General features: G+C 38.7%; 2 protein-coding genes across 3 annotated transcripts; both read right to left on the reverse strand.

The window, feature by feature from the left end:
• Positions 1-422: 422 nt before the first annotated feature.
• Positions 423-6832, reverse strand: si:dkey-21a6.5 (sushi, von Willebrand factor type A, EGF and pentraxin domain-containing protein 1). The gene is made up of 9 exons (XM_060879131.1): positions 6496-6832; positions 4652-4846; positions 3654-3792; positions 3486-3574; positions 3257-3320; positions 2723-2811; positions 2215-2327; positions 1695-1851; positions 423-1163 (listed from the first exon to the last, which is right to left on the reverse strand). Exons 1-9 carry the CDS (start codon positions 6542-6544, stop codon positions 1006-1008), a joined length of 1053 nt encoding a protein of 350 aa, XP_060735114.1. The 5' UTR covers positions 6545-6832; the 3' UTR covers positions 423-1005.
• Positions 6833-9482: 2650 nt separating this feature from the next.
• On the reverse strand, positions 9483-13547 carry nt5c1ab (5'-nucleotidase, cytosolic IAb). Of its 2 annotated transcripts, XM_060879107.1 has the most exons (7): positions 13434-13547; positions 13160-13335; positions 11955-12122; positions 11664-11793; positions 11206-11328; positions 10936-11120; positions 9483-10702 (listed from the first exon to the last, which is right to left on the reverse strand). In XM_060879107.1, exons 2-7 carry the CDS (start codon positions 13256-13258, stop codon positions 10358-10360), a joined length of 1050 nt encoding a protein of 349 aa, XP_060735090.1. In that variant the 5' UTR covers positions 13259-13335; positions 13434-13547; the 3' UTR covers positions 9483-10357. The 2 variants fall into 2 exon arrangements, with proteins under 2 accessions (XP_060735090.1, XP_060735091.1); XM_060879108.1 differs by lacking the exons at positions 13160-13335; positions 13434-13547 and adding an exon at positions 12539-12596.
• Between the last annotated feature and the right edge of the window lie 2298 nt (positions 13548-15845).

Raw genomic sequence — 15845 nt, forward strand, 5'->3', positions numbered from 1 at the left:
CTACCGCTTATCCAAACTACCTCGGGTCACAGGGAGCCTGTGCCTATCTCAGGTGTCATCTGGCATCAAGGCAGGATACACCCTGGACGGAATGCCAACCCATCGCATTGCACACACACACTCATTCACTTACACAATCACACACTACAGACAATTTTCCAGAGATGCCAATCAACCTACCATGCATGTCTTTGGACCGGGGGAGGAAACCGGAGTACCCGGAGGAAACCCCCGAGGCACGGGGAGAAAATGCAAACTCCACACACACAAGGCGGAGGCGGGAATCTAACCCCCAACCCTGGAGGTGTGAGGCGAACTTGCTAGCCACTAAGCCACCGTGCCCCCACTGTTGTTAACAATAAAATAAAATAAAAATAATAAAATGTATTCAATGATGCTGAAAAAAACTTCATGAGAATTCATTTGAAACTTGTGCAAAGTTTATTTTCTAGCCAAGGCCATTTGTGTTTCTTTTAAAAGTTCCAAAATGGCAATAAACTTTTAAATAACGAAAAGATTACAGATTCCATAAACAGTTCCTTATGTACCATATGTAATAAAATATAAAGGGGCTCAGGTAAATAAATACAATCTTACAGGCAACTAGAAGAGTCCAGGATTATCCAAATCTTCACTATACCACATATTAAAGACCAGTGCAATAACTAAACAATACATGTTTCTCATTGTATTCTTACAGGCAAATTTACTGTCAGCTGTGTCCCAACTGACCTTGTTAAAAAGAAGATAAACACCAACATCTACAGTGATACTCCTTTGCATTCATTCAGCCAGTGTGCGGTGTACAGAAGTGAACAACATCATAAAGAAGACAGTTTGATTTGTCTGAGTGCACATATAAAAAACCTGGGCAATTGAAAACATATATGAACTATAAACATCAGAAAGGTGCAAATGTTTTGTCAGGTATTCAGTAGAATTTCTGAGTTTGTAATAGCTTGAAAGGATTTTGGGTTTGTTTTTGCTCTGTGCATTTCCATTGTGTCACCACCCTGCATACACAGGATCTGCATCACACGGGACTCCATACACATGGCGAGAAGGACGGTCCTTCCGCAGAAGTGGGGCACGAGAGAGAGACAGTTCACTGTCTGTATCCCTCCTCCGACGAAAAACCAGTAGGGAAATAAACAGAAGAAACACTGAAGGGATCAGAGAAAGAAGATGGGTTAAATTGTATGAAGTGTCCAAAAAAAATCACTATACATAGCAGTAATTAACTTTTTTTTTTTTAACAAATTAAATTTCTTCCAGAATTTTTCGTACTTAGTTTATTATATGTTTATTTTCAGAAAGCCTTTAAGAATGACTTTGAATTATAATGACTATATCAGGAAACTATTGCAAATTCACTATAGACTTTAACAAGTACATGGCAAGTGTGCACACACACACCCACACGCGCATGCACATACACGCTCACACACACACACCCACCCACGCACATGCATGCTCACATCCACGCACGCTCACATGCACACAAAATGCTGCCAAACTGAGCGTGTGTGTTTACACAAAATTGCACTCATGTAGAGAATGTTTTTTAAATAAAGTAACATTTTGCCTCTATGGATGGAGACTTTTGGGAAACCCTGTAGATAAAATCTTAAACTTGTTGTATCTGTTTACATTTATGATAAAGAGTTAAAAAAATGTTTTTTGAATGTTCATACATCCTCCTCCAATGACAATTAGAGCTATGGTGAGAGGAGAAAGCTCGCATATGTCTCCAGCCTTCCTGAAGAAAGTCTCCATGCAATAACCTGGAGCAGTGCTGCCCTCGGGGCAAAACGCATCACTAGGGCACTGAATTGGATTAACATCAGGACTCTGTAAGAGAAATAGGTCAGAAAAAGGTCTTAAATTAAAGCAAAAAAAGGTATTAAATATACTTCCCCAACAGTATATTAGGAATGAAGTGTTTGAATATGAATGCCTGTTTTTGACTGAACAAGTAACACATAGATACACAGAAAATGAGGCACAATATAATTCTGGTTCCTTTGTAAAAATTTTCCTGATGGTTGTCTGATTAATTGTTTGATAACTCTGAGTTAACAACAGTGGCATTGCATCACCATGTATTATACAGTTTACACGAGCAGAAGGACCAAAGAGTTTGAATCCGGTTTTGTGTACTGTGTGTGTGTGTGTGTGTGTGTGTGTGTCTGTTCGGAGGTTATAATCACTCACTGGGCAGTAGTGATCTTCAGGGCAGACGTCACAGTTCTCCTGGCCCCAGTGGACCTGATAGAACCCGCTGCCGCAGATCTGGCACATTTTCTGGTGGGAGGTCTTGTACATGCCTGCAAAACATACACAAGTTACTAGATAAACACAGTACAAAATGTAAGTTCTTGTTATCCTTTGCACTTAGCATGTATTCAGTTTCTGAAAGAGGAGCAAAAATGAAACAAAAAACTGATTTAGAGCTGTATGAATGCATCGTCCTTATTTCAATAGGGTTGGTATTGACTGTTAAAATGAACTCTTCATGCCTAAAATGTACTCCTAGGATTAACCTCTACTCCTTCTCCTTCTCCTACTCCTTCTACACATTCTTTGTATTACAGCTGACACTACTGTCGGAGCTGCTGTTAAACAAAATAAAAATAACACCTTCTGACCAATGAGAATTGAGAATGCCTTAGTGTTGTGGTATAATATGTGGTACAGTATAATATTGGATGGCGTGGGGCACCTGGGCGACAGGGGGAACACTGCATGCTGCCAGCCTGTAGGGCTTCAGAGCCGGAAGGACACATTTGGCATTGAGCACAACTGGAGGAGCTGTTCAACAAGAAGACACAATTACAGCTAAATCCACTTTATTCAACATACTCAAAGCCAGCATTATACCGGGTATCCAGCTATAATGTCAGTCTTGTGATACTGATATGAGGTTTACAGGCTGTAGTACAGGACCTTACAGAGGAAAATAACTGACTTGAAGTCTTTACTGTGGCTTTGATTAAAATCCCAGGATAAAGACATGTGACTCTGCCCTTCAGCCAATGTAAGCTTGAAAACACAGTACTGAGTAGTGCTGGAATTCAGAGTCATTGTAGAACTGTTGCCTGCTATCATGCTGAAAAGTCTATAACCAGGTCAGATATATAGCCTACACATACACCAAAAGTTGATTATATGCCACTGTACATGCTTAAATTTACAGGAAGATAAGCCTTTGTCAAAATGTCAATGGATACAATAGAAAATACAGTACACATCTTACTTGCAGTATGTACCCTCAGGACATTGGTTACAGATGGTGGCATTCTGTCTGGATGCATAAAAACCTATAAAATAAAAAAGGGCACATTTATGTTTTTAAGCTTAATGAATGCTGGCTAAACAATTATTTTAATTCCACAGCTACTGTAAATATCTAGTCACTAAGTCACAAAAGATCAATAAAGCAAGTGAAAGTGAAGTGCATTTTGAGTTTGTGTTTAAATGGTTACCTGGAGCACAGGCCTGACATGACACTGCACTACTTTCATTAGTATAAGAACCAGGAGGACACGCCTGACACACAGGGCTTCCTGTGAGACTGAGGAACAAATACAGATCAGCTGACTGATATGGCATGGAGACAATGTACCATTAATTTGTGATACATTATTACTCACTTAGAGTAGAAGCCTGGTGTGCAGGGAAGACAAGTCTTCTGGCCTGCTTGCGGTTGATAAAAGCCCAATGAGCAGGAACGACAGCCTCCGGGGAAAATACACAGCCCAGGCTCCGGACAGCATGAACACAGTAACGTCTCTAGCAGAATTACAAACAAATAAAGCTTTATTAATGTACATCTCTATTAGAACCATAGACAGTTATTACCTTAACAGTTATTGTTAGAGTTACGGTATATATTCAAAAGTATTTATCACCATTACACCCATATGTGAGCTTTTCCCAAACTGTTGCCAAAAGTCTGAAACACATAACTGTCTAATATTTCTTGTCTAATATGTATACTGGATGATTAAGATTTTGTCTTTACTAGAACACAGGTGCACAAACCAAGTCCAGCATGACAATGCTCCTGTACATATAAACACATGGTTCGCTAAGACTGATGTTGAAGAATCTGACCTCAACCCCACTGACAAACATGAATGCCAACTGTGCACCAGACCTTCTCACATGACCTCGCTAATGCCCTCACCCGACACCAATCCGTGATTAATTCTCTTGTGGCTGAATGGCAAATCCTCACAGAATGCTCCAAAATCGAGAGAAAAGCCACAAAATAAAAGTGGTGGTTATGAGAACAGCCACTAGAGCATTAATGAGATCAGGGACTGATGTCAGGTGAGGAGGTCTGGCATGCACTCGACATTCCAATTCATTCCAGAGGTGTTCAGTGGGATGAAGTCAGGACTCTGTGCAGGTTACTCAAGTGTGCTTCAAATGTTGTGGCAAAACTTTGGGGAAGACCTTCCTATGGATGTGATGGTCAAATGTCCACAACCTTTAGACAAGTATTGTATGTAGGATCATGTAAACTGAGTAAGTGTATTATTGACTATAACATACTGTATAACCAGGCACCTCAATAGCTTAAAAAATACTGAAACCACAGATATAACGCTACACAAGTTCTGTAGGTCAATTAAACTATACCCACCATTGTCATAGTAGGTGCCTGGTGCACAGGCCTCACAACTGGAGATGTTCAAGATCGAGCAGCCAGGTGTAGTGGTGCTGAGCATGATGGGGGTGGTTGAGGTCATATTCCAATTAACCGTGATGGTGGTCACGTTCTCAGTGATGGTGGTTGCGGTCACAGCTGGGGTGAGGGTAGTCTGACTCCTCACTGCTCCTATAATAGACACATACAAATGACAGGATACTTTATATCAGAATTATTATTTAACTGACTTCAACAATATTAACACCCAACACAGAATACTGCTGATTTACTTTACCAAGGTTACATGATGGCCATAAAGTCAGGTGATTCTACAGATGTAAACTGTTCTTTCAGTTCTTCTTAAATCAGACTGACAGACCTGTTTGTTCTAAAAGAAACTCATCCAGCTGAGTATGATATACAGTGCTTACTGTGTTAGTCTGTTTTACTGATTTACTGATTGAGAAGGTCCTAGCAAATGACCAAGTTTTAGAACAATTCCCAGTACATTAGCCTCGTCAGATTAAGGGATTTGATGCATTTGCTGACCCAGAGATTAAAGAAATTAAACTGTGCATCATGCAGTAAGCTAAACGAGCTACTAAATTATATAAAATCCTAATCTTCTGGACATGTATAAAGATCAATATGCAAACATATGATTAAAAAAAAGAAAGAATTAGATTTTTATGGTAAGCTGAAGAAAAGAGGAAGTGATAAATATACTAACTCATTGAATTTAATTCTGATTGTTTTTATTTCCATACAAATTCTCCAGATATGATTTGCGAATCTATCTTTTAAAACGTAGATAAATTCAGAAATAACTAAATGAATGTGTGCTGAGGGAACTGAGACACAAACAGAGTCCTTATTGTGCAAGTAATCACATTAAACATGTGGTACATATGCAATTATTCCTGGTCTTGTGACTTCAACACAGTCCGAACCCACAGAGTGAAGTTAGTAAAGTTGGCAAATTCTGTTTCCCTCAATACTGGGAATTTTAAATACGTTGTGTGAAATGTCCACTTAGAAATATGCATTTGCTGGATCTGACCTGGGGGAAAGCTACTCCTTATGACCCTACTGAGTCTAATAATTAAATATGAACACTTATTTTTAATATAGAAGTTTAAAACTGTTTAAAAGAAAGAACATTAAATGCGTTTCAGTTTTTGTAATCTGTCAATCTTGATGTGTCATTTGATAAATGACATTTATGTGGCATTCAGAGACATTTATGACCTGGAGATCAAACCTGAGAACTTTGATACTATCACTCTTAAAGATGGACTAACAGACAAGACCATGTGCGTGTAAACAACACTAAAAACAAGCAAATGCTCTTGCTGTTCCTGGCTGTTTCTGACTGTTCCTGGCTGTTCCTGGCTGGTTTCTGACTGTTCCTGGCTGTTCCTGACTGTTTCTGACTGTTCCTGGCTGTTTCTGACTGTTCCTGGCTGTTCCTGACTGTTCCTGACTGTTCCTGGCTGTTCCTGACTGTTCCTGACTGTTCCTGACTGTTCCTGGCTGTTCCTGACTGTTCCTGACTGTTTCTGACTGTTCCTGGCTGTTTCTGACTGTTCCTGGCTGTTCCTGGCTGGTTTCTGACTGTTCCTGGCTGTTCCTGACTGTTTCTGACTGTTCCTGGCTGTTTCTGACTGTTCCTGGCTGTTCCTGACTGTTCCTGGCTGTTCCTGACTGTTCCTGGCTGTTCCTGACTGTTCCTGGCTGTTCCTGACTGTTCCTGACTGTTTCTGACTGTCATTGCTGTCATTCAGAGAACATTTTCCATCAACAACATGAAATAGAATGATTACAGAGTCTGGACTCACCGAACAAACAGAGTGCCACGACAACAGACAGGATTCCCAGATGTGCCATGTTTTTTATCGATTCCTTTAAGCAGTCACAACATCTGATTTACAGTATTATAGTGAGATGGGAAATAAATCCGGCTTCGTCACTCCGCTCATTTCTTAACAATGTCTTATGACAAATGAATAATCATGAGTGTAAGCGCTGTGGAAATTACTGTGAATTAAACAGGGATTTTTTTTAAAGAGAAGTAAAACCACCCACTTTACACTGTACTCGACAGAGACGTTTCATAAAGCAGAGCTGAAGCGCTCAAATGAGCAGTGCGGAAAAAGCCGAGTTTCACAAGCACATATAAACCCCGCCCATTCGTCTAAGGCCACGCCCACGTCCGTGAGGTCTGATGAGCTTTGTAGAGCTTAGTCTGTACAAAGCATCCCACGTTTTTCAGTGGTATGTAGTCAAGTGAGTGGTACAATGCGTTTATAGTTAATGATGTTTTAGACTGGAACACTTTCTAATAGAGAAGCACATTACAGTGGGAGACATTAACGTTTTCTTCCAGTTTGGTGGAAACTCAACTACTTTTTATTGTAAAGATTAAACTCAAAAACAGCAAAACCTGAAACTAGCACTTGAAAGAGTTTGAGTTGCATTATGACTCTGGGGAAAAACAAAAACATTGCAAAATATTAATTCATCCATATTCAGTAACTGAATATTCAGTATTCAGCCTGTCTCAGTAAAATTAGACATGAGAATTCACACCTGATCAGATGAAGATCCACTGCAGTGAGGTGAAGCTGGAAAACTTAAGTTACACGATCATAAACACCTGGAGAACAATGTGAAAGTCTACACAGGCCTAATCCGAGCTCAGGATTGAACCCAGGATCACAGATACACAAATGCATAATTAATTCAATATATAAATTATCCAGTAGCATTAATTAATTCATTAATTCACTCATTCATTCGTTCATTCATTCATTTATTCATTCACTCACTCATTAATACATTAATTCATTCATTCATTCAATCACTCACTCATTCATTTACTCATTCATTCATTCACCAACTCATTCACTTCATTAACCGAGTCTATCCTGGAAATACAGACTGTGAGGTTGGATCTTAAATATTCTGACGCAAATAATGATGTTTTTGCCAAAACTATAAACAATAATGATATTTAAATTATGATATTTACGTTTAACTAATAAATGATAATTTCCCACTTAATATTTACAGTTGCTGTCCACTAGGGGGCAAAACCATATGGGTTAAGAAAATACCACACGATATCTGTGTTGTGCCTGATAATGACAAACACACTGATCACTCTCACTCACACTCACTCATTTTCTACCGCTTATCCAAACTACCTCGGGTCACGGGGAGCCTGTGCCTATCTCAGGCGTCATTGGGAATCAAGGCAGGATACACCCTGGACGGAGTGCCAACCCATCGCAGGGCACACACACACACTCTCATTCACTCACACAATCACACACTACGGACAATTTTTCCAGAGATGCCAATCAACCTACCATGCATGTCTTTGGACCGGGGGAGGAAACCGGAGTACCCGGAGGAAACCCCCGAGGCACAGGGAGAACATCCACCATTTGGCGGTGCATTTTGACTTCCACACACACAAGGCGGAGGCGGGAATCGAACCCCCAACCCTGGAGGTGTGAGGCGAACGTGCTAACCACTGATCATATAGATGAATAAATATTAAAACAAACAAGAACAAATTATACATAGATACATACATTCACTTATATAGTCAGAAGTATATGAACACCTGAGCATCACACCCATATGTGCATGCTGAACATTCTCTTTTGTAAGTATAACACCGTCCACTCTACTAGGAAGGTGTTCAAGTGTGGCTGTAGAGATTTGTCCATTCAGCTGCAGAAACATTGGTGAACTCAGGTGAGGGGGCCTGGTGCACAGTCAGTCTTCCATTTCATGCCCAAAGGTGATCAGTGGGGCTGAGCTGAGATCAGGGCTCTGTGCAGGACTTTTGATTGTCTTTGTGGATCTCGCTGTGTGCACAGGAGCCCTGTCATACCGAAAACAAATTTGGCCCAATATGCTCCAGTAAAGAGAAACTATAATGGTACAGCATACAATGAAATTTTAAACAATTGTGTGCATTTTCTGTAACTTTTGTTTATTCATTCATTCATTCATTCATTCATTTTCTACCGCTTATCCAAACTATTATCGGGTCACGGGGAGCCTGTGCCTATCTCAGGCGTCATTGGGCATCAAGGCAGGATACACCCTGGACGGAGTGCCAACCCATCGCAGGGCACACACACACACTCTCATTCTCTTACGCAATCAGACACTACGGACAATTTCCCAGAGATGCCAATCAACCTACCATGCATGTCTTTGGACCGGGGGAGGAAACCGGAGTACCCGGAGGAAACCCCAGAGGCACGGGGAGAACATGCAAACTCCACACACACAAGGCGGAGGCGGGAATCGAACCCCCAACCCTGGAGGTGTGAGGCGAACGTGCTATCCACTGATCATATAGATGAATAAATATTAAAACAAACAAGAACAAATTATACATAGATACATACATTCACTTATATAGTCAGAAGTATATGAACACCTGAGCATCACACCCATATGTGCATGCTGAGGCAAACGTGCTAACCACTAAGCCACCGTGCCCCCCCCCCCCCCGCAACTTTTGTTTAATATATACTAATTTGTTGAAGGTATAGAACATAACAATTCAATGCCAAATATAAAAAATACAGCCATACAAAAAAGAAAACTATTTAGAAAAAATGCAAATATGGTTCACCACATTTAACCGGAAAATAAACAGAGAATGATGCTAAAGTGAATTAGAGCATTTATTTATTATTATAAAAATTAACATTTTACATTTGTATTATACAGATATGTATTATACTACATTATGCACATAGTGATGTATATAATACTGTAATATAATAATATAATACTGTAAACCAATCACAACATAAAAATGTATGATTTTAACTACTAATTATTCTTTAACATAAACACCACATAAGCCCTTTTTTGGTTAACCTAGTTGTTATAGAAATTTATAGTTAATGTATAGTTAATTTATAGTTTCTATGATAAACAACTGTTTATCATAGAAACTAAATTTGACATATATGAGATTTAATAATAAAACATACATACTCTGACAGTTTTTACAAAATATATACTCAGACACTTAGGAAAATGCACCAAATTGTATCACGGAATAATGTAACAAACATAAAAGTCGAACAATTTACATGTCACACAGGCAATACTTTATCTATGACTGAGAAAACTGAGAACTTCCAGCATTATGATGATCTACTAGGATAATCAGATGATCTGTCTGTTCCATAATTTGATACTCTATCAACAACCAACACTTTAAATCTCTTTTTTTTTATAAATTAATATTTAAATATCCTTTAATAGTTAAATATTTTCATTTGTAAAATAAGAGGCACAGAGTGTTTTCAGTTCTGCAGTACTTAAAAGGCACATACAGTACATCCATTACAATCCCTTGCTGTATTAAATTCAGTCTATTTAATCAGCCAGCATAACATGTTTGGCTTGATCATCTTGATCTTTAGCTTCATCTGATTTCACAGATTTCGGTTTGCTAACAGATCTGAAATATAATATAGGTCAAATTCTAGATAATCTTAGTAGAGCACATCTGTCACTCTGATGAACATTCAATGCAGGCACCAAACACTAAAAATACAATTTGTCAACACAATACATATTTCATGCCAGTTTTAACACTGCGAGAAATGCAGTTTATTTAATTAAATTTCATTTTAATTTAGATTATTAAAACTCATGTCATTTGTTTTCTTTTAATAACACTTTCTGTGCGACTCCATAGGGAACATGAGCTGCTATAGTTCCCAGCTCTGCAGCCCCCTCTATATGGAATATTTGATCATCAAAGAAAATGTGTGGTTTGATTTTTGCCAGCATAGGGCCCTTAGGTGCTCCAGCCAAGAAAAGGGCTTCATCTGGCTCTAGGCCCCAAGAACGCAAGGTCTTCAGGGCACGTGTACCTGAACTAGCTGCACTGCGAGCAGTCACAAGGTAGGTGCGGATGGGACAGTCCATACGCTGGCCTTTGGCAAAGAATTTCTTTTGCAGTTTCCCCAAAGCCTCAAAGAATCCCTTCAGTGGACCCTATAAAACAAATACACAATACACAAATACACTTGTTACTATTGAAACGGTAACAAAAAGCACATTAATATAAACCTGTGTTTTGTTTTGCAGCCAGAACTAGTATCAGCTCCATGCCATTGAAAATTCAATCACCTCCTGACCAATCAGAAACAAGAATCCAACAGTGCCATGGTAAAATTAAATTATAATGCTTCATATTGTCATATTTCGATGTGCTACAACTGTCTTACATGATCAAGTAGCTTGTTTTCATGGGCCTTTTCATGTTCAAAAAATTTGTCCAGGCCTTGCGTTTTAAAGATTCTCTCAGACTCATCCGAGAACAGCACTGCATCTCCATCGAAGGCCACTCTCAGCTGTGTCTCTGACACCTCAGTCACCTTCTCCGATTTGAACATGGTGGCTGCTGCAATCCCTTAGTGAACAGAAGAGCCGAAGTCCCAGTTAAAACAATTCAGTTGGAAAATTAACATTTTTCTCTGTGAAGTTTCTGTTCTCACCTTCCTCTAAGGCCTCTTTCACTTTACTTGAATCGGCAGACAGATACAGGTTGGTGTGGTAGGCTTTCAGATACCCAATTGGACTATTACCTCCAGTCATACAGAAGCGCTCAATGAACAGCTCTAACAGAGACAGAAATAAATTTATTTTGATTGACAATTAAACATAAAGTATACAATCTTGTGTTCTAGTGTCAAGCTAAAAAGAGTTAAAAGGCTTATATTATTTCATTAATAATAGAGCATGTGTAGTGCCTCCTCTCCCTCAACATCCATCTTAGCCAACATTATAAGCAAGGGTTTTTTCATTGCTGTATTTTTTATACCAAGGACTGTACACAAATCATGCTTTGAGCCCTACTGTCTGAGATCATCTAAATGCTTAGCTATTATAAACAGCTTAAGGCCACTTCAGGGGACAGCAGTGAATTTTTGAACATCCTGACCTCTCTACTTACTGTGGTGGTTGATTGAGTTAATGAGTCTGAGCCCAACATTGGCATGATGGTTAGTCATCAGCACCACATCAAAGAGCTCTTCGCTGTCTGGATAAAGTTTTCTCAGTTGCACATTGACAGCTTCCAGAGCCTGCAGGTGACACACAAAAGGGACACATTATGGCAACTGTGCCATCTCACCTCATTTCACTGGGAAAATTAACTTAAAAAATACTTTGTGGGATATTAGGGTGATGTTTTGTGAAATGAACATGGACAGCATGGTGAGTAATTGTAGACATTGATCTGGACCTTAACAAAGGGGAAAGCAGGTCCTGGAGCAAATGGTTCAGTCTCATGTTGAATCTGGTACTTCAGGTACTCCTCCATGCCTTTCTGTTCAAAGACCTGCTGCTCCAGGTCCATGTTAAAGAGGACGCGTGATGATACAGCAATGGTGATGGCATTTTCAGGCTTGGGCTGAACACAGAAAATGATAAACATCACGGTAATTGTTTAACAGTATAATAATTTCTGGCATGATATACAATAAAACATCATTTCTGGCATTTTAAAATAATGTGTTCCCTTTTGAGCTCCTTTTAATAACAACTAAGTGAGTTTCCTAGCATTGCAATATAAATCTACAGTATCTCCAACTATCCACAAAGCTGCTTTTATGACAATTAATGCTTAAAAACACTACATGTTAAATAAAACTGACTTCAATTCAGTTTGTTCTGTAACTATGACACAACAGACTAGATGTTCGTAATGGAGTGAATGTGTGTAATGAATAATTCATACAGTAACATTAACCCTAATGCTACACCACTTTGATAACCTAATACGAGATTTTAGATCAATTCCACAAAAATATACAAAGATACACTTACATTCATTGAAATATCGATAAATGATGACATATAAAACCGTTATGCATTACAATAAGGTATAATAATGCTGACTTCAATACAGTATTTGAAGAATCCACTGGGGCAGTGAAATGAGGGTGAAGACAGAGGTGTTTAACATACAGGCTAATGATTCTAACAACAACAACAACAAATACATTCGGCCGCGTTATATGGCGCAAAGTGCGCTGCGTCTTTTTCGCTTTTTAAATTCATTTATACGTAAATATACAATTTATCTTGGCTGTTAGTAGCCTGTCATTATTCAGGTACTCTGGTTATGTGCCTGTTGCTGTTTAGTACAATGTGTTTGTTCCCTCTGCAATGCTACATCTGCTCTGCATCCCGCAGTACTGTAAGTAGAGCCAAATTTGTAAGACATTATCAACAGTGACTGGACACCACATAGACCGAAATCACCCAGAGATATAACTGTACATACACACGCACACACACGCGCGCACACACACACACGTGTCGTGTTCCATAAATAATGACCCTGCAAATTCTATAATCCATAAATAATAAACCCTTCAAATGATCCTACAAAAACATGAATATGAATAAATGATTCATTCCTATTGCAAAAAGCTTTTGACTCACAGATTGAGGTTTCTTAGATGGGGTTGAGGGATCCTGCACCTTCATGCCTCTCAAATATGCCTCACTATTACTTGCCATTTGTCCATCATGGAGACTCATTTTTGCAGTAGCTGCTGCTTCATGGCACAAAGACTAAATCTCTGTAATCTCATCCGCACCACAGCGAGTCCCAGCCTCTAAAGGCAGAGTGGATGGAGGGATGGTGATCAATAATGAGAACACACACACACACAACAATTCAGAGAAAACCATTAACCTTTTAGAGGAGACTTACTGGTGCTGACTGCGTTTTCACTCCTTCCTCGAGGCATTCCAGCTCTGTATCTAAATCAGTGGTCGGTCATCATCTCACTAGCACCTCCTTCAAAATGCGCACCACTGAAGCAAATATCTCTAGCATGTCTGTGACAGGCATCGTTCTGCAGTGGCTCTGTGCTTGTAATGAAACACTGTTTATTTTTAGGTGCTGAAGCCAGTGTAGATACAATAAATGGTACCATGACAACCACAGATGGCAGGCGGTACCATGATATCATGCTGTCAAGTCAGTTATGTGCAGCAGCCATCACTGTTCATGTCCTCATGCCAATGGCATTTTATCAACACCAGAGATTTATCATTTCTATTGGGGTAATTTTATCATTAAAAGGTAAATCAGTAGACACTAATCAAGATGAATCAAGTCTTCATCAAGGACATTTGAAAAAAAAAAAAAAAGGGAATTTTAAAGCAGCAAGAAACAGCCAGAGTGTAATATCCATTTGTATAAAATAGAAATTTTATTTGTAAAATGTAATTTATAGTCAGAACTTTTTGACAAACGACATAAGCAACATTGCAAACATTTTCAACCAAGCCTAACATCACATCATCAAATGAGTGGCAGTGGTGTCTCAAGGCTCTGGGTTGATAATTAGGGTTCAAGCCACAGCACTGCTATCACTGTTGGGCCCTTGAGCGAGGCCCTTCACCCTCTCTGCTCCAGGGGAGCTGTATCATGGCTGACCCTGTGCTCTGACCACAAAAGTGATATGTGAAGAAATAATTTCACTGTGCTTTAATGTATATGTGCCAAAATAAAGGTTTCTTCTTCTGTGTATAATAATGACCAGCTCAAACAGATACACAATGAAAAAAGGACAAGCTTAGGTTTTAAAGGAAAAGAGTCATTTATTACTTTCATTGCATGACAAATACTCAAATACTCTTCTTTATGCCTTATTGAATTGAAACAGCCATTATAAAATAAAAACAAGCTTTGAATAAATAGGGTGTACAATTCTCTCACAGATCAGATTTATACAGAAAAACCTTATTAACCTAAACCTTATATATATATATGATTATTTTTGTTCTTTGTAAAAGAAAAAGAATCTGTACTTAGAATGCAACAAGACCACACAATTATTGAGGTCTGAGGATCTGTGGCAGGTACAATTCACACTTCTTACACACCAGATAAGATCACAATAGCTGGATTTGGTAAGAAAAAAAAGCTACTGTGGGAAGATCTCAACTTTTGGTTGATTAGTTGGTTTGCATGATCAAATTTGAGTTTTCAGAACTTTAAAGATGAACCTTTCACTAGCATCATGGAAAAGTAGAGTCATAGTTCTGAAGAGCAGCAACAATATCACAAAGGAAGCCATGTCAGAAATGAACCTAGTATACAGCTATCAAAAGAGCGGATAAATAAGCTTCTTATGCTATAGATGCAGCTCGTGTAAACAACTGTATGCAATTTTGTAGCAACAGAGCGTTCCCATGAACTCAAGCAGCAGACAATTGGTTGCCCAGCTATTTGGGAACAACAACAAAAGCTTATTTAACTGAAATTGAAAAGAAATAACTAAAATCATCTAAACCTAAGGACTGAGCAGTTAAGAGGTACTTTATTTTAAAGCTTTGAGTTAGCAGACAGCGGTGTACCATGTACACTGAGCACTGCTGTTAAAGGACCTCAAACATTGAGGAAACCAGAAACGGTGTCTGAAGAAGCAGGATGGATTCAAGAGCTAACAAGGGCTGTCAATCACGAACATATGAACTGTTTTAATGTTACATAAGCTCTACAGAATCTGATAAATATAATGTGGAATTGTTAGCAATGATGTGAACACTGATGTGAATATTAATATTTTAATCTGTTCCCAATTCTCTAAGTTGGTCAAATCTCTGAACTTTATATGAGCATAGAGGTATAGGCAATGAGGTAAACAAGAAGGCAACTGTATGAACTGACAAACTAGAATAAAAACTCTCGTATACAGAATTCTCTCCAACTAAAATATTTGCAAAAATTTTTTTAAAAAAAGGTACTAATAGGATGAATGTGGATAGCATTCTAGTTTATAGTTAGTTGATAGCTTATATTTATTAATAAGATAAACAATAGATTCTATGTGTATAGGTCTGATAAAATTCATTACTGACATTAGAAGATTTTAACAGCTTGCCTTTTATGACAATTATGACTATATTTGACAGCTGAAGATTCAAACACAAAAATAAAAGTGCATGGTCTAATAAATTCTTAAAGAAATACTAGACACTATGTGCTGGGGCAGAGCTGTGCCTTACAGAAGCATATCATTGTAACGATTTTTTTTGGAAGTCAGATGTTTGAGGTTTAGTGGCAAAATACTGAGAGGAAATCTGCTGAACATATGAGGTAGGGGTGGACTGT

The sequence above is a fragment of the Tachysurus vachellii genome, chromosome 10 (assembly GCF_030014155.1).
Source record: "Tachysurus vachellii isolate PV-2020 chromosome 10, HZAU_Pvac_v1, whole genome shotgun sequence".
Taxonomy (NCBI): domain Eukaryota; kingdom Metazoa; phylum Chordata; class Actinopteri; order Siluriformes; family Bagridae; genus Tachysurus; species Tachysurus vachellii.